The sequence below is a fragment of the Macrotis lagotis genome, chromosome 2 (genome assembly GCF_037893015.1).
Source record: "Macrotis lagotis isolate mMagLag1 chromosome 2, bilby.v1.9.chrom.fasta, whole genome shotgun sequence".
In the NCBI taxonomy this organism is placed as follows: domain Eukaryota; kingdom Metazoa; phylum Chordata; class Mammalia; order Peramelemorphia; family Peramelidae; genus Macrotis; species Macrotis lagotis.
In genome coordinates, this window is record NC_133659.1 from 232,904,463 (window position 1) to 232,923,440 (window position 18,978).

Consider the following 18,978-nt stretch of genomic DNA (forward strand, 5'->3'; position numbering starts at 1 on the left):
TCACTCTGTGTTAGTTCAACTAGGGTACCCCAGTACATAACCTACACCAGATGGTAACCCGATGGAAATTCAATGAAATAGGGTAATTTTTTTTATTAAAAGATATTGAGTTTTACAATTTTCCCCCAATCTTAGTTCCCTCCCCACACACAGAGAAAGCAATCTGTCAGGCTTTACTTTGTTTCCATGTTGTACCTTGATCCAAATTGAGTGTGATGAGAGAGAAATCATATCCTTAAGGAAGAAACAAAAAGTCTTAGAGATAACAAGATCAGACAATAAGATATCTGTTTCTTTTTCTAAAGTAAAGGGAATAGTCCTTGGACTTTATTCAAACTCCCCGGCTCTTTATCTGGATACATATGGCACTCTCCTTTGCAGACAGCCCAAAATTGTTCCCAATTGTTGCACTGATGGAATGAGCGAGTCCTTCAAGGTTGAACATCACCCCCATGTTGCTGTTAGGGTTTACAGTGTTTTTCTGGTTCCACTCTTCTCACTCAGCATCAGTTCATGCAAATCCCTCCAGGCTTCCCTGTTAGGGTTTACAGTGTTTTTCTGGTTCCACTCTTCTCACTCAGCATCAGTTCATGCAAATCCCTCCAGGCTTCCCTGAATTCCCATCCCTCCTGGTTTCTAATAGAACAATAATGTTCCATGACATACATATACCACAGTTTGCTAAGCCATTCCCCAATTGAAGGACATTTACTTGATTTCCAATTCTTTGCCACCACAAACAGGGCTGCTATAAATATTTTTGTACAAGTCATGTTTTTACCCTTTTTCATCATCTCTTCAGGGTCTATAGACCCAGTAGTAGTACTGCTGGATCAAAATAGAGTAATTTTAAAAACAGCTGCAAAAACCCTCAAAAAGAGTGGGAAAGTGTGTCCTCTACCCTGAAAGCAGAGCCCCACCTTAATTAAAATCAAGCCACAGGCTAGGGAAAATGAGTAAACAACAGCAGAAAAATATCCGACCATAGACAACTACTTTGGTCCCATGAAGGATCAAAATACACACTCAGAAGATAACAAAGTCAAAGTTTCTGAATCCAGAGCCTTAAGGGCAGAGAGGAAAAATTAACAAAGAGAAATGGGAGCAATGCAAGAAAATCATGCAAACCAAGTCGGCAGCTTAGTGAAGGAATTACCAAAAAATCCTGAAGAAAATAACAACTTAAAAGCCAGTTTAGGTCAAATGGAAAAAGCAGTACAAAAGTTCAGTGAAGAGAAGAATGTCTCTTAAAAAGCAGAATTGTCCAGGTGGAAAAAAAAGAAATACCAAAGCTCTTTAAAGAAAATAATTTCTCCAAATGTAGAATGGAACTAAGGGAAACAGAAGACTTTGTGAGAAATCAAGAAACAATAAACCAAAACCAAAAGAATGAAAAACTAGAAAAAATATGAAATATCTTACTGGAAAAACTAACCTGAAAACAGACTCAGGAGGGATAATTTAAAAATTATTGAACTACTCTGAGAAGCATGACCAGGAAAAAAGCATAGATATCATTTTTCAAGGAAACAATCCAGGAAAATTTCCCTGATATCCTAAAAGCAGAGGGTAAATAGAAATTGAGGGGATTCATCAATCACCTCAAGAGAGAGATCCCAAGATAAAAACTTCCTGGGAATATTTGAACCAAATTCCAGAACTCCTAAGTCAAGGAGAAAATATTACAAGCAGTCATAAAGAAACAATTCAAATATCATGGGGATATAGTCAGGATAACACAAGATTTAGCTTCTACATTAATGGCTCAGAGGGCTTGGACTATGATATCCTGGAAAGCAAAACAGTTTGGACTACAACCGAGAATCAACTGCCCAGTAAAACTGAACATCCTCTTTCAGGGGGAAAAGAATGAAATAGGGGACTTTCAAACTTTCCTGTTGAAATGACAAGAACTGAATAGAAAGCTTGATCTTCAAATACAAGACTCTCTCTCTATATGTGTGTGTGTGTGTGTGTGTGTGTGTGTGTGTGTGGTACAAGAGAGAGCTTCCTTAAGGAAGAAACATAAATGTATAAAGTATAAAGTATAAGAGATAACAAGATCAGACAAGGGAAACAAGTGGTAGAATGGGCCAAGTTACTTTACATAAAAGAGCCAAGAAAAATCTTCTGCACTAGAGTAGAAAGGAGGGAAGGTGAGGGGAAATAAGTGAGCCTTCATTCTCATCAGAGGTAGCATGGAGAAGAAACAACATACTCGTTCAATTTAGTACAGAAATCTATCTTACCCTAGATGAAAATAGGAGAGGAAAAAGATGGGAGAAAGGGAAGGGGGGTGGGGTAAGAGGGGCAGGGTTAGGGGTAGGTGATAGATGAAAGGAAAGTCCCTTTTGAGGGGGGGACAGGGAGAAAGGAAAAAGAATAGAATAAATGGAAGTAGAAAGGAATAAGATGAAGGGAAATGCAGTTAACAATTGTAACTGTGGGGGGAAAAAACTGAAGCAATTTCTCTGATGGACTTACAATAAAGAATGCTATCTATCCCAAAGAAAGAGCCATTAGAATCTGAATATACATTTTGGGGGGGACTCAAAAAAGCACACTTTTTTTCCCTCACTTTAGTTTTTTTGAGATTTCTCTTTCTTGTGGGGGGAGGGAGGGAATTGATTATGTTTACTTTAACAACATGCTGATTATAGAAATGTGAAAAATAAATAAAAGAAACTTCAAAAAAAACTTTTTAAATAAAAACAATTTTTAAAAAGAAGTTTTTGCACAACCAAAACCAAAGCAACCAAGATTAGAGAGAAGGAAAGCAGAAAGCTGGGGAATTTTGAGGCCACATTTATCAAATCTACAGAGAAATGAGGCAAATTTGTAAGAACACAAGTCATTCCCTAATAGAGAAATGGTCAAAGAATATGAACAGGCATGAACAGAATATGAGCAGGAATGTTTTCAGGTGAAAACAGTAAAGCTATCTATAGTCAAACAAAAAAATGGTCTTAATGCACCATTAATATCACCTATCAGATTGTCTTATATGACAAAAAAGGAAAATGATAAATACTGAAGGGATATGGAGGAGCTGTGAACTAATCCACTCAGAAGAGCAATTTGGAACTATGTCCAAATGGCTATGAAACTGCAGACTCTTTGATCCATCAATACCATTACCAGAACTGTATTCCAAAGATAACATAAAATGAAAAAGAATCCACTTGTACAAAAATATTTATAGTAACTCTTTGTATGTTAGCAAAGAATTTAAAATTGAAGAAATTCCCATCCATTGGAGAATGGCTGAACAAGTTGTGGCATATGAATGTAATGAATACTATTGTGCTGTAAGAAATGACAAGCAGGGCCCAGCTAAGTGGCACAGTGGATAGAGCACCAGCCCTGGAGTCAGGAGGAGCTGAGTTCAAATCTAGCCTCAGACACTTAATAATTACCTAGCTGAGTGACATTGGACAAGTCACTTAGCCCCATTGCCTTAAATAAATAAAAAATATTTTAAAATGATGAGCAGGCTGATTTCTGAAAATCCTGAAAAGACTTCTATGAATTATTGCTCAGTGAAGTTAGCAGAACCAGAAGAACATTGTACATAGTAACAGCAACATTATACAATGATAAACTATGATAGATTTAGCTCTTCTCAGCAATACAATGATCCAAGACAATTTCAAAAGACTCATATGGAAAATACTATCCAAATCTAGAAAAAAAAAACTATGGAGTCTGACTGCAGATCAAAGCATACCATTCTAACTTTGTTTTTTTGTTTATTATGGCTTTCCCTTTTGTTCTATTCCTTCTTTCACAATATGACTAATGTTGAAATGTGTTTACATGATTGCACATGTATAACCTATATCTGATTGCTTCCTGATTTGAGAATGGGGGGATAAAGGGAGGAAGAAAAAATTGGGACTCAAAATTTTATTAAAAATCAATGATGTGGGGCGGCTAGGTGGCGCAGTGGATAAAGCACCAGCCTTGGAGTCAGGAGTACCTGGGTTCAAATCCGAACTTAGACACTTAATAATTACCTAGCTGTGTGGCCTTGGGCAAGCCACTTAACACCATTTGCCTTGCAAAAACCTAAAAAAAAAAAACCCAACAAAAATCAATGATGTAATCTTGCTTTATATGTAACTAGAAAATTTAAATAATAATCTTCCCATCCCCCCCAAAAAAATGATCCACATCTTCTCAAGGAAAATCCTGGAAAGACTTACATGAGCTGATGCAAAGTGAAATGTACTATTAACAAATTAACAGTAATATTTTAGGATGATCAGCTGTGAATAACTTAGCTTTTCTCAGCAATACAATGACCCAAGAAAATTCTGAAGGACTTATGATAAAGAATGCTATTCATACTCAGAGAAAGAGCTAATTATTTTCAGAATATAGATTGAAGCATACTTTTTTTAATTTTATTTCTATTGAAGTTTCTTTTTTCAAGGGAGGGAGGAGTTTATATTTTCCTTCACAATGGGATTATTATGGGAATGTTTTACATGACTACACATTTATCTTCTATACAAATTGTAGGGAGGGGTCAGGAGGGAAGAAGGGGAAGAAATTGGAATAGCCCCACCAATTCTAAAGCAGGGGTGAACAATCTTTTTTGCTCTTCAGCCTCAAGGCCAACAAAAACTCCATTAGCATACAGAATTCAGTATCTATTCATGAATACAATGCATACCATCAATCAGCACAATAAATGACAAAAAGATGCTAGAATATTCCCCAAATTGGACACACCTGCATAAAAGGAAACAGTACTGAAGTGGATGTATAAGTTCTGATACAATTATTCGGGGAAATAATTGATCATGAATTTTATTATTCAAATTACATTAAATATGACTTTTTAGATTACTTTTACTGTGAGGGGGTGGAGCCAAGATGGCAACAAGAGAGAAATTTCTCTTAGGCACTCTCTCATAAAACTTATTAACTAAGGACTCTTAACTAAATTTTAGAGAGACAGAACCCACAGAGGGACCCAGTGAGGCAGTTCTCCTACTCAAGGTAACCTAGAAAAGAGCAGAAATGGGGCGGCTAGATGGCGCAGTGGATAGAGCACTGGCCTTGGAGTCAGGAGTACCTGAGTTCAAATCCAGCCTCAGACACTTAATAATTACCTAGCCGTGTGGCCTTGGGCAAGCCACTTAACCCCATTGCCTTGCAAAAACTTAAAAAAAAAAAAAGAGCAGAAAGGCTCTGCTCCATAGGGTTGGAGAGGGGGCCTGCCAGAGGGCTGACCGCCAGAGCCAAAGAATTTCAGCCTCCTGGAGGCAGCCCAAGGGCACTGGAAGCCACGGCTCACAGCAGCAGGGGAGCTACCTGATCTACATCCCGGGGAGCACCAGGCACAACCTGGGGGAACAGCGGGGGACCTCTGCCAGAGAGAGCATGTGAAGCCTAGCCCTCAGGGCACACAGCAAGCAGCTTGGCCAAGGCAGTCCAGATCCAGGAAACAGAAGCAGGTGGAATCAGTAAGCAGGAGCCCCCAGGGCATGAGCCCATTGAACCTAGGGAGGGGAGTGAAGAGAGACTGCCTAGCTCTGTCCTCTGCCCCTAGAACAGGACTCTGGGGTTCTGACCACATTCAGATCCTGATAGAAGTCTAGGCCCCCCCATAGAACAGTAGGGCCCCCCCACACACCTCAGCCCCGTGGCAGACCAGGATGGAGGACAGAGCCTCACACACTGAGATCCTTGTGGGAGTGTCCCAAAAGCTCAGGAAGCACCCCAAAAACAGGCTCAGGCTGGGAAAATGAGCAAGCAGAGTAAACAAGAGGAACACCATTAAGAAATATTTTGCCTGTGAGCCCAAGAAGGATCAAAACACTCAGTCTGAAGATGAGGAAGCACAAGCTCCTGAATCTAAAGACTCCAAGAAAAACAGAAATTGGGTTCAGGCTATGACAGAGCTCAAAAAAGACTTTGAAAATCAAATGAGGGAGATAGAAAAAAAACTGGGAAAAGAAATGAGAGAGATGCAGGAAAAACATGAAAATGAAGTCAGCAGCTTAGTCAAGGAAATCCAAAAAAATGCTGAAGAAAATAGCATGCTAAAAACCAGCTTAGGTCAAATGGACAAACAGTTCAAAAAGTTATTGAGGAAAAGAATGCTTTAAAAAGCACAATTGGCCAGATGGAAAAAGAGATAAGAAAGCTCTCTTAGGAAAACAAATCCTTCAGACAAAGAATAGAACTCAGGGGGATTGTTGAATTTACAAGAAATCGGGACTCTATTTCAAAACCAAAAGAATGAAAAATTAGAAGAAAATGTGAAACATCTCATTGAAAAAACAACTGATGGAAAACAGATTTAGCAAAGATAATCTAAAAATTATTGGAATACCTGAAAGTCATGATCAGGAAAAGAGCCTTGACATCATTTTCGAAGAATTACTACAGGAAAATTGCCCTGATATCCTAGAAGCAGAGGGCAAACTAGAAATAGAAATAATCCACCGATCTCCCCGAGAAAGAGATCCCAAAAAACCAACCCCCAGGAATATTATAGCCAAGTTCCAGAACTCCCAAGTCAAAGAGAAAATATTACAAGCAGCCAGAAGGACACAATTTAAATACCGTGGAGCTGCAGTCAGGATCACACAGGACTTAGCAGCACCTACATTAAGGGCTTGGAATATAATATACCGGAAGGCATATTAGAATGCAACCGAGAATCCACTACCCAACAAAACTGAATGTCCTCTTCCAGGGAAAAAGATGGACTTTCAATGAACCAGGGGAATTTCAAATGTTCCTGTTGGAATAGCCAGAGCTGAACAGAAGGTTTGATCTTCAAATACAGGACTCAGGTGAAGCATAGAGAGTGGAGAAGGGGAAAATATGAGGGACTTAATGATGATGAACTGCATGTATTCCTGTATAGAAAAATGACACTGATAATACTCATATGAACCTTCTCAATTAACAGAACAGGTAGAATGAGCTTTTACAGATGAAGCACAAGAGAATACTGAATTTGAAGATATATTGTGGTGTAAAAATGGAGTCAATAGATAAAAGGGAAATGTAATGGGAGAAAAAGGAGAGGAGGAATAAGCTAAGATGTTTCATATAATAAGATTTTTTCTTTATTACAATGAGCCATTGCAATGATATGGAAGGGGGGGAAGGCAAGGGGGAATGAGGGATTCTTCGCTCTCATCAGAGGTGGCTAGGAGAGGAAACAGCATATATACTCAATGGGGTATAGACATCTGGAGTAAGAAGGGGGAGGACGGGGGAAGGGGGGGGTGATGTGAGTGATAGAGGAGAGTGTGGACTGTGGGGGCAGAGTGGTCAGATATAACACATTTTCTTTTTTTTACTTCTTGCAAGGGGCTGGGATTGGATGGCCTATCCAGGACCATAGGACCAGGTGGATGCTGGGCCTAAGGGTTGGTATGGGGACTCAGGGCCTCTTGGCCCCAGGACCAGGGATTTGTATGCTGCACCATTCAACTACCCTACAGCAGAGTCAGAGTGAAAGGAGAGAGAAAATATAGTACATGGTAGTGGAGAAGTGTGTGAATGGAGGGAGATGCGATCAGCAATGGCAATGGCAGAAAAATATGTAAGTAACTTTTGTGATGGACTTATCATAAAGAATGTGATCCACCCGTGACAGAGTTGGTGGTGTGGGAACACAGACTGAAGTACATTTTTTATTATTATTATTTTGGGGGGCGGTGCAGGGCAAATGGTGCTGGGTGGCCTGCCTGGGGCCACATAGCAGAGTGACAATTAGGTGTCTGAGGCCAGATTTGGACCCGGGTGCTTCGGGCTCAAAGGCCAGTGCTCTGTCCACCACCCAGCCGCCCCTACTATTATTACTATTTTATTTTTTTTTGAGTCTTTTTTTTCTTTTTTTTTTTGTTTTTGCAGGGCAGTGGGGTTCAGGTGGCTTGCATGTCATGCAGCTGGGTAATTGTTGGGTGTACGGGGCTGGATAGGGGCTCGGGTGCTCCTGGCTCCAGGGTTGGTGCTTCATCCACTGAGCCACCTGGCCATACCTACAATTATTACTATTATTTTTTATTTTAATTTTAATTTTTTTCTCTCCCATTTACCTTTTTTCTTAGGTTTTTGCAAGGCAAATGGGGTTAAGTGGCTTGCCCAAGGCCACACAGCTAGGTAATTATTAAGTATCTGAGACCGGATTTGAACCCAGGTACTCCTGACTCCAAGGCCAATGCTTTATCCACTGCACCACCTAGCCACCCTCCCTTTTACTTTATCACTCAAGTGAGTCTATATTTTTTGGGGAGAGGGGATATTTTGTTCACTCTTAAACAAGAATATTTTATTAATGTATAAAAAATATTATTTGTACAAAATGAGAATAAATATTAAATTAAAAATTTTTTTAAAAAGAAATGTGGCATATTATAGCAAAAAAAGAAAAAAGAAATAATGAGCAAAAAGATTTCAGAAAAACCTGGAAAGACTTACATGAGCTGATGCTGAGTGAAGTGAGCAGAAGCAGGAGAACTTTATACATAGTAGCAGCAATATTACTCAATGATCTATGATTGACTTAGCTCTTCTCAGCCACATAATCATCCAAGACTATTCCAAAAGATTCATGAGGGAATATCCTATCCACAGCCAGTAAAAGAATTGATGGCATCTAAATGTAAATTAGTGCTTATTTTTACTTCTTTTGTTATTTTTCTCAATATTACCCTTTTATTCTCTTTCTTCTTTCACATCATGACTAATGAAAATATATTTTCATTGGACATATATAATCTATATTAAATTGCTTGCCATCCTGGAGAGGGGGAGGGGAAGGAGGGAGATAGAAAAATTTGGAACTCAAAATCTTTCCAAAAATGAATGTTGAACTATTGTTCTATTAGAAACCAGGAGGGACAGGAATTCAGGGAAGCCTGAAGGGATTTTCATGAACTGATGCTGAACGAGATGAGCAGAATCAGAAAAACACTGTACACCCTAACAGCAACATGGGGGTGATGATCAACCTTGATGGACTTGCTCATTCTATCAGTGCAACAATCAGGGACAATTTTGGGCTGTCTGCAATGGAGAATACCATCTGTATCCAGACAAAGAACTGTGGGGTTTAAACAAAGACCAAGGACTATTTACTGTTAATTTAGAAAAAAAAACCTGATTATCTTATTGTCTGATCTTACTATCTCTTATACTTTATGTTTCTTCCTTAAGGATATGATTTCTCTCTCATCACACCCGATTTGGATCAATGTATATCATGGAATCAGTGTAAAGACTGACAAATTGCCTTCTGTGGGGGGTGGGGGGAGGGAAGTAAGAGTAGAGGAAAAATTGTAAAACTCAAAAGAAAAAAAAATCTTTAATTAGATTACCTTTACTGTGTTAATAATATACAGAAGTGCCATATTTACTGGCAGTCATTCAAGATTTTTTAATGCTTTAAGTTTTTTATGCAATGATGTAAGTATAGCTCCCTTGCCCCTGTAACTTTCTACCTCATTTCATATCACATTCATTTTTATTAGAAAGTAATTTCGGGGCAGCTAGGTGGCACAGTGGATAGAGCACTTGCCCTGGAGTCAGGGATACCCCAGTTCAAATCCAGTCTCAAACACTTAATAATTACCTAGCTGTGTGGCCTTGGGCAAGCCACTTAACCCCACTGCCTTTCAAAAACCTAAAAAAAAAAAAATAATAATAATTTCCCTGAGAGCAATCTAGGGAGAAGGATCAGACCAAATATTTCTTATTACCTCTCTAGGACACACAGTGACTCAACTCCACAGGATTTTCTCTACTATGCCTCTCCTCCAACCTGCCCCATAGTCTAGCTATCTTTTATGTGTTGTTTCCATTAGATTATAATATCCTTGAGGGCCTGCATTATCTCCACTTCTATTTATATTCCTATCAAACAGCACAATGCCTGGCACATAATAAACGCTTGTTGACTGACTTTTTATTTTAAATCTTTGTACTCCAAATACCCAGAACAAAATGATTAAATTGAGTCAAGTTTGACTCCTCAAAACCTGATTCATTGAGTGTCAGACTCACTCACTTGAGATCCAGATGCATGAAGTGAAGCTGCCTCATCCTTGTCTCTGATATGTCTTTCTTCAGCAGGGATTGGAAGCTGAGAAACTGGCAAACCTAGGGCAGGAGAATGCTGTCAAAAAACTGAATTTGTTTCATGCTATTCCCTTATTAGAGCTACACTTTATAAAACTGTACCACCTCCTAGCAGGGCATTCTCAAACAACTGGAAAAAGGGTTCTGAGGCCTGTTCCTCCATCCACAAGATTTAGTTCTTACCTATTCCCTAAAGAAAAAAAAAGGATTCCCTTTAAAAGTACATTAAATAGTGAAATTGTGACTGTATCTCTCTATCAATGTCTTTTTCCTGGACTTGTTGAAACAAGTGAAGCAAAATGAGTTCAGTAAACTCAAGTCAGACCATACCATTGAAGAAAAGCATTATGAAAACCCCAAACTAAAGTGACGGATCAAGGGCTACCCTGTTATAATACTGTCCCAAAAGGTCACTGAGAGCAACTCCTCTCCCATTCTGTTGAAATCACTTAAAGTTCATTTTCAACTTATCGCTCACAGAATCACTTTCATGGATCCACTGTCCAAAACCCCTAGACTCACCCCCCAGGAAAGCTCTCTCATTGCTCCTCACCAAACTCCAGTGAGTTTTCAGACTCCTCTTTGATGCTGTGATTCAGCTGCTCCTCCTGTGCTGAGTGTGAACTCTGTGTGTCTTCCTCCTGAAGCTTTGCCTTAGCATGAGGTTCCACCTGGGCAACTGGTGATTCCATTTCCTCTGAAAGAGCTTCCTGTCCAAGTACTTGGACTTTGATCTATGAATCACCCAAAATCAAGCACCATGATTAGAGGTGAGATGAGGTGTTACTTGGGTTAAGGGGTGGGGAGAAACATTTGAAATTAGATAACCATGGGTGGCTAGGTAGTGCAGTGGATAGAGCACTGGCCCTGGAGTCAGGAGTACCTGAGTTCAAATCCGGCCTCAGACATTTAATAATTACCTAACTGTGTGGCCTTGGGCAAGCCACTTAACCCCATTGCCTTGCAAAAACTTTAAAAAAAAAATTAGATAACCAGAGACTCTTTTCAAAGTACCTTGTATTGATCTGAAAATGTATTCAGGATTACTATTAGAAAAATTAAAATTAAAATTCCATGGAACCATCCTACAAAATTGGCAGATAATAAAAGATGATAAATTCCATTTTAGAAAGGTAATGAGGGGGAAAAAGAATTAAATAAAATGGACTAAACCTAAGTTCTAGGGAGTGATAATCATAGATAAGTAGGTAACTAATAAACAGTATTTATACTTTCAAAAAACTCTTAATGAGATTCCTTAGCAAAGAACGTAAAAGAAAAAAAATAGTTACCATGGAAAAGTGTTCATTATTTTGGCATAGAAGGGAATGCCAAACTATAACTGCTAGTAATCTTAAATTTAGCAATTAAAATCATAAGTTGTTTAGCCCCTTTGACCCAATGATTCCATTACTCAGTTTACTCCATATAAGAGCCTTATCTCTGTACAAAAATCTTCACAGAATCACTAGTTGTAATAACAAAAGGTCAGAAAAAAACTGTGTGTCTAACAAGCAAGGGATAGCCGAACAAATTATGGTACATAATTATAATGGAATATTATTGTACCACGACAATGAATCTGAAGAATTCCAAGAAACATGGAAGAATTTGTAGCAGCTAATGGACGAATGAGACAGCTAGGTGGTATAGTGGATAGAGCATTGGACCTAGCTTATTAGCTATGTGATCTTGAGCAAGTCACAACCTCAATTTACTCATCTATAAAATGAGATGGAGAAGGCAATAGCAAACCACTTCAATATCTCTATCAAGAAAACTCCAAGACGTTCACAAAGAATTGGACACAATCGAAAAATGAGTGAACAGCAAAACAGAGAAAGTAAATATAACCACCAAAACAATTTACAGGATGACCCCAAGACTCCAATCCTAGTTTTTTTCTCTCAAACCCTAATAATACATGTTCAATTGTCTACTGGACATTTCAAACTAAATGTCCTATAAGTATCTCAAATTCAGTGTGTACAAAAAACAAATCACATTTTTCCTTGCCTTACCCCAAATCCTGAACTTTCCTAATACCTTGAAAAGTACCACTACCCTTCTCAATTAACTTGACCTCACAACTCAGTGACATCCTTGACTCCTCACTAATCCCATATACCTAATCAGTTGTCAAATGTTTCCATTTTTACCTCCAAAATATCTATCCTATACAGCTCCTTCTTTCTACTCATGAAGCCACTTCCCCTTTTCTGGTCCAATTCACCTTTTACCTAGATTATTTTAATAGCCCCCTAACAAGTCTCCTTGCCTCAAAACTATTCCATCTCTAAAGCATTCTCTACATGTCTGCTAAATGATTTTTCTTCAAGGTCACACAGTTACGAAGTATCAAGTGTCTGAAGCCAAATTTGAACTCAGGTCCTCCTGACTCCAGGGCTGGTGCTCTATCTACAGCCACCTAGATGTCCCAAGATTTAATGAAATTGTTGATCTGACTATGTAATTCCCTACTCAGTAAATTCTAGATATTTTTATTATCTTTAGGCTCAAATATTTAAAACTCATCAATATCTGGCTCCTTTCTATAATTGACATCTCTCCACGTGCTCTCCTACTTATCCCTTGAATATGGCACTCTAACTCTCACCTCCATACCTTTATTGAGCTGTCACTGAAATGTTCTCCCTGTTTATCCTTCACTTCTTAAAATTCTTGATTTCCTTCAAGATTGAGTTCAGTAAAAGCTTAATAAATGTTTATTTATTGACTGGTATTAACATTAAAAGAACAGTTTCTTCCTATATTTTAAGAAATTAAACTATTAGAAAGTAAATGGTTAAAATATGATAAAAACCTAAATGAAAAGAATTCTTGAATGCATTTGGAATAAAAGATTAGAAAATTTGCTCTACTTTAGGAGTCATATTGTTTCCACAACTATAACTACTTCAAAAAAGGAAACTTAGTTTCTTATAATAAAGATACTGTATCACTTTTAAGTATAAATAACAATGTAAATATTTCTAGAATCTGAATCTAGAATGAGAAAATCAGGGTAGAGACTAAATGTAGCTCCAAAAGTTATCCAAAAAGAAGCAATGAAAGTTTTTTAATATTTTCCATGACCATTCTGGAGTTTTTATAAAATGGAAATGGAGACTGCAATATTTTTCTCAGTTCTAAATGACAGAACCAAAACCCTGGTTTTTTCTAACTTTAAATGTTTAGTAAATGTATTTGCAATACTCAAAAAATAAACTCCAAAATAGTATCTTTTATCCAAAATAGACTAAAATCCTTCCTTCCCCTACTTCTAAAAGTTCATTACAAAAAAAAATTGCTTCCTTTATTGTTCCAGGACAGATAGCAGTTTTTATACAAAGTCAGAGAGTGCTTTTCAGACCAACATTACTATGGATATTGATTCATCAAAAGTCAGTTTTTGATTTTCATTGTTGCTCCAAGGAAAATTTATTTAATTTATTTAATGCCTAAACTATAATGGAATATTGTTATACCAAGAAAATGAATCTGAAGAACTCAAAGAAATATGGGAGAATTTGTAGACACTAATGGAGAAAGAAGTAAAAACAATTTATGGGAACATCTTAAGAATCTAAATGTAGTCTCTCTCTCAAAGTCTTTTTTTAATTTAATTTGTTTAAAAACTGATTTGAAAGACAAGTTCTTTCTTGATGACCTGCTCTACCATAATGATTCATAAGGATTTTCACTTACCAAACAGATGAAAATTTCCTTTACTTACCCAATGCCACAATCTCCCAGGGTCTCTCTGTAAGCCCTCTACCAATGTCACTGCTTCTTCTCCACTCTCTGGACACTGCTTCCGCACCCAGGTTTGGATCTCCCCAGGTAAGATGGTTAGGAACTGCTCCAGCATCAGCATTTCCAAGATTTGCTCCTTTGAGTGAATTTCTGGCCTAAGCCACCCAAAGCAGAGCTTCCTGAGTTGCCTCATAGTCTCATGGGGCCCAGACATCAACTGGTAATGAAATTGCCTGAAATGCTGTCGAGCCATCTCAGGATTGTCCCCTCTCAGGGCAAAATCATGTCCAGAAAATGAATCTTCCTCTAGCTTCATCAATGGAGATGTAGGGATAGGGGACTCCAAGGCTGTAGGTGTCATATGGCTTCAAAGATTACTTCACCCTTCGAAATGGAAGAGGACGTCTAAGATTTTCAGTTCAAATTTTTCTCACTCTGAATAAATTTAGAGCTTGTCAAAAGGAGGTCTGAAGGAAAAGATAACCCAAAAAATTGTCAAAGAGAATGATAAATAAGAAATACAACAGACAACCCCTTTGCCCTACCCAAAAGATGTCTGCATGGAATATTAATCTAGAGATTTTTGAGAGGATATAAGTTTCTTTTTTTTTTGAGAGCACAATTCAAACTAGTCATCAACCCCCATCAAAAGAAGAATCCCAAGTTTCATAGGCAAAGAGTGAAATTTAAAAATGAAAAATGACAAGAGTGAATAGAAAACAGATGAGATTAACCATTTATAGAAGTTATCCATTCTAATGGTGCATTTTAAATACAATTAAGAAACTGACTGTTGTTCAAATCTTAGGGCAGAACTAATGGTGCTTATCAAAACTTAACAAGAAAGTTATCACTTTAAAATTCAGTCACTCATACTCATATAGCACTTTATGGTCTACAAAATGCTTTGCCCACTACATTTCCTACAAAGCATTTTTTTTCTAACTCTATACAGTAAATAATGCAAGTACTATTGTTTTATTTTATGAATAAAGAAACTGAGGTTTTAAGACCTTAAGATATTTTCCCTTAGTCATAAAAGCTAGTATTATGCTTGAGGCAGGATGCAGGGCCCCAGAATTAGCAGGGCCCCTATCCTTTATATAAAGATTTAATTTAAAGGCCATAACCTATGCAAGGGAGCCAGATGATACAGTAGATAGTCTACTGGGCCTGGAGTCAGTAAGGCCTGAGTTCAAATCCAGCCACACACACTTATTAAATGTCAGATTTAAATTCTGCTTCCCTCAATTTCATCAACTGTATAATGGGGTTGATTATATAATGTACCTCCAAAGAGTGTTATGAGACTGAAATAAAACTATTTGTAAAACACTTAAGCACAGTATGTGGTATGTAAGAGGCACTAAATGCTTATTCCCTTCCTCCTATACAGTAATATGCCTCAGATACTGTTATAAAGGAAAGAAGGTAGGGCAGCTAGGTGGTGCAGTGGATAAAGCACTGGCCTTGGGGTCAGGAGGACCTGAGTTCAAATCCAACCTCAGACACTTAATAATTACCTAGCTGTATGGCCTTGGGAAGACACTTTAACCCCATTGCCTTAAATAAATTAAAAGAAAAAATAAAGAAGGTAGTTTATGGAAGCACTAATGAAATGTAGAACCTAATATAGATATAACTTCCAGACTGTCGAAGGGGAGAGTATGCTATGATTCCAGGAAACACTTTGTTGGACATAACCACTCCTTGAATGATGTAAGACAATTCATCATATAATAAAAAATATATCCCCACAAAATATCATATTGTTTTTCCCTAAATTTTTGTCTTCTAAGCCTACTTATCCATTGTAGACCTACCCTATACAAATGACTGGCACTAGTTTAATTCTTCAAACAGTTAAATAAGATGCCTATTTTGAACAAGAAAGCATTGAAGTAACTACTAGAGATTCAAAGATTAAAAAAAAATATTTCCAGTCTTCAAGATATAATGGTATATCTTGGTATATCTGGTATATCTATAAGTTAATCATATTTCTAGGTATAACTTTCATCTTAAATCAATGCATTGAAATGTTTTGGCTAAAACAATATTTCAAAGCATCCTTGAGGTAAGGATTTGAACATTCTAAATTACCTACCTCCCTTGATGGCCAACCTTCTCTACCCCCTGAAACTGCCTGGACTTATTCCTCAATACTGTAGCTAGTATATTCTAATCCTATGATATTCTTCCCATATCAACAATTCTGAACCTCTGGCTATCACCCCAATCTCTGGTTCCTGTACTCTTACTCTCATCTCTCTTAACTATACCCTCCAAATGTCCCATTCCAAAACCACCTGAACCATCTACTATACACTTGGGAATGCCTTCTTCATAGTTAATAAATTTACTTTCATCATAAATGTTTCTGACTCTCAAGTCATGTGAGTAACATGGAAGACTAGACACTTTCTCTGATTCTCCAAGACCTCTCAAACTTCTCCAAACCAGAAATTATGCCTCTAGAATCATATCTGCTTGCATTGTTAAAGTCATGATAAGCCCCTGCCTATCTTTCTGACATTGTTATCTGTTGTAACATAACCTTTTTCAGTTCCTCATATATGTCACTCTCCTCTTCATCTTCAATCCTTACTTTTTTTCAAGACAGCTAGGTGGCACAATGGATAGAACACCAACCCTGGAGTCCAGAGGACCTGAGTTCAAATCCAGCCTCAAACAATTAATAACTACCTAGCTATGTGGTTGTGGTCACTGCCTTGGGGAATAAAAAAGACTCAGCGAAAAGCAGCAACTTCTAAATGACACCTTCCCTGACCATTGGAATTACTAGTGCCCTCTTGCCCTAACCACCTAAGTATGCGTTTTTTCTTTTTTTTTTTGTATTTATGGGGTAATGGTGCTAAGTGACTTGTCCAAAGTCACATAGCTAGTAAGTGTCTGAGGTTGGATTTTAACTCAGATCCTCCTGATTCCAGAACCACTACTCTAACCACTGTGACATCTAGCTACCCCAAAATATTTCTTATGCATTTAAATTATGCACACTTTGTCTTATCCTCATAAAATGTAAGCTTCATGAGAGTAGGAAATGTATTATTTGTCTTTCTTTTCCCAAAACCTAGCACACTGACTAGTAGGCACTTAATAATATTTAGTTAATTGACTAGAAGAATGAATTTAAAGGGACTTCTGAGGTCATCTATTCCCCATTACCATTTTACAAGTAAGTAAACTAAAGAAATATGTAACTTTCCTATATTCCAAAAGGGAGTAAGCATCTGCGTTGGGATCTGAATCCAAGTTCTCTGAGGTCAGTGTTCTTTCATGGTCCAACACACTAGCCTTGCTCAAATGAAATACAGTCCTAGATTCTCTTCTGAAATCCATTTCCAGATCACCAAGTGACTAGTGGACATTTCAAATTCAAGACGTCCCAAATAGAATTTATTATCTCTCCCTCAAATTCTTCTCCAGAGAATGTGCTTATTACTGCCCCAACCTGCCTATCACTATCAAGTATTGTAATCCTCCAAGGTTTGCAAATTCAGTTCATTCCTCAACTCCTTAATGTTCAATCCACTATTCAAATCAATACAATGAAACTCAACCCAAATCTTGTAATTTCAACCCCCACTTTTGTGGAGACCCTCAATATCGCTCATTTGAACTAGTGCCTTCTAACTAGTGTATCTATCTCGTCTCTCCCCACTCCATTATGTTCTCCACACAGATGCCAAAGGAATTTTCCAAAAGCTGAAGTCTCATCTCCCCCCCCCAACTTTCAGTGAATTCCTATTACCTCCAGGATCAAATACAATTAAGTTTTAAAGTTCATTGACTTCTGTATATGTAAGTACCTCTGACATTTCATTATCTATCCCTTAACTACTTTCCCATCTTCTTACAACTTACAATTCTTCAATGCATTCTATAATCATGCTCGCTTCCTTCGTACCCGACTCCCTTTAAGATTCGGCTCAAATCCCACCATCTGCAACCACCTTCTACGATTATCCTTTCATCGACCCAATCTTGTAAGATCATGCAGCCTCCCGCCATTAAAAGGTGGTCTTCTGTGCAGCAAAGTTCTTGATTTTGCCCTTCATTGTATATGTCTAGCCTCGAGCACAGCCCCTGGGTCAGGGTAGCTGACCAAGTCGCAGAACCGAGACTACAATTCCGCTGGAGCGCCGTTTCCACTACACTGTCCCAACTCTCCTCGAGCTCGTTTCCACACAGCCAAGGCGTTAAATTAAACCCAGGAGCAAACATAGAGTCAGAGGAGCTAAGCCTTTCAGCTTTACTCCCATCACCCCAAATGCAACCTCATTCCCTTCTGCACCCACCACAATGCCGGAGCCCCACACCCAGGGCTGACAGGAGGCTGGTTCCCAAGCCGCTACCCCTCCGCACCCTTCGTACCTTCACCCCCAAAATCCCACCTGCCCATCCCCCTGCATAAGACCAACGGGGATTGACGGTGGAGGCATGAGGGGAGAGGGCAGGAAGACGGGGGGGCCATTACTCCATTGGGCTCCCTCAGTACCTGAAGCGGGACAAAAGGAAAAGACGCAGAAGCTAGTGTGTGCAGGGTGACTGGAGCCTGGAGAACCCCGGCTCCCACCTGGACTCTCGGGCTCCGGCTCTTCACTGGGCTCTTCACTCACCACCGGCCTCCCAGCACTCACTTCCGGGCAAGGAGTCCCGACTGCGTGCGCATCTCGAGCCTAGCCGTAGGAACCCCAAGAGGAGGAGTTATGCTGAGTGGGGACCGGGGGGGAGGGGGAGAAATGCCACCCGAAGGGGGTGGAGTCATCCTGAAGGATTAACAGGTGATGTAATCCATCTCAGCCCCGCCCCAGCTGGGTCTAGGCCTTGCTTGCCGGGGTTGGCTCTCGTCTCATGCCAGTTTTACAGGTTAAACTGGTTGACTTTTGAGGTTCCCCTAGTTCTCGGCTTCTGCACCCCACCTTCGGTCAATTCTCGATCAAGTAAGGAAATAAGACGGCTCAGAAAACTAATGTCACAAAAGAGGAAGCTAAAAATACATTAGAAATTGGCTGAACAAGCTGTGTTATATGAATGTGAACGAATTCTATTGTGCTCTAAGTAAAGATAAAGTGACAGTTTTCAAAG

The 18,978-nt window shown here is 38.7% G+C and overlaps 1 protein-coding gene across 4 annotated transcripts in view; it reads right to left on the bottom strand.

Annotated features, from left to right (window-relative positions):
* Window positions 1–18,541, bottom strand: part of ZNF18 (zinc finger protein 18) — a 30,991-nt gene extending 12,450 nt beyond the window's left edge. Inside the window, exons 1-4 of one of the 4 annotated variants that reach the window (XM_074225130.1) lie at window positions 18,467–18,541; window positions 13,847–14,333; window positions 10,664–10,844; window positions 10,040–10,131 (exon numbers count right to left, since the gene is read on the bottom strand). In XM_074225130.1, coding sequence (XP_074081231.1) covers window positions 10,040–10,131; window positions 10,664–10,844; window positions 13,847–14,227 — 654 coding nt within the window. In that variant the 5' untranslated portion in view covers window positions 14,228–14,333; window positions 18,467–18,541. Of the gene's footprint in view, window positions 1–10,039; window positions 10,132–10,663; window positions 10,845–13,846; window positions 14,334–18,388 lie in introns of all 4 variants that reach the window. The other 3 variants (XM_074225131.1, XM_074225129.1, XM_074225132.1) reach the window with 3 other exon arrangements.
* Window positions 18,542–18,978: the final 437 nt, after the last annotated feature.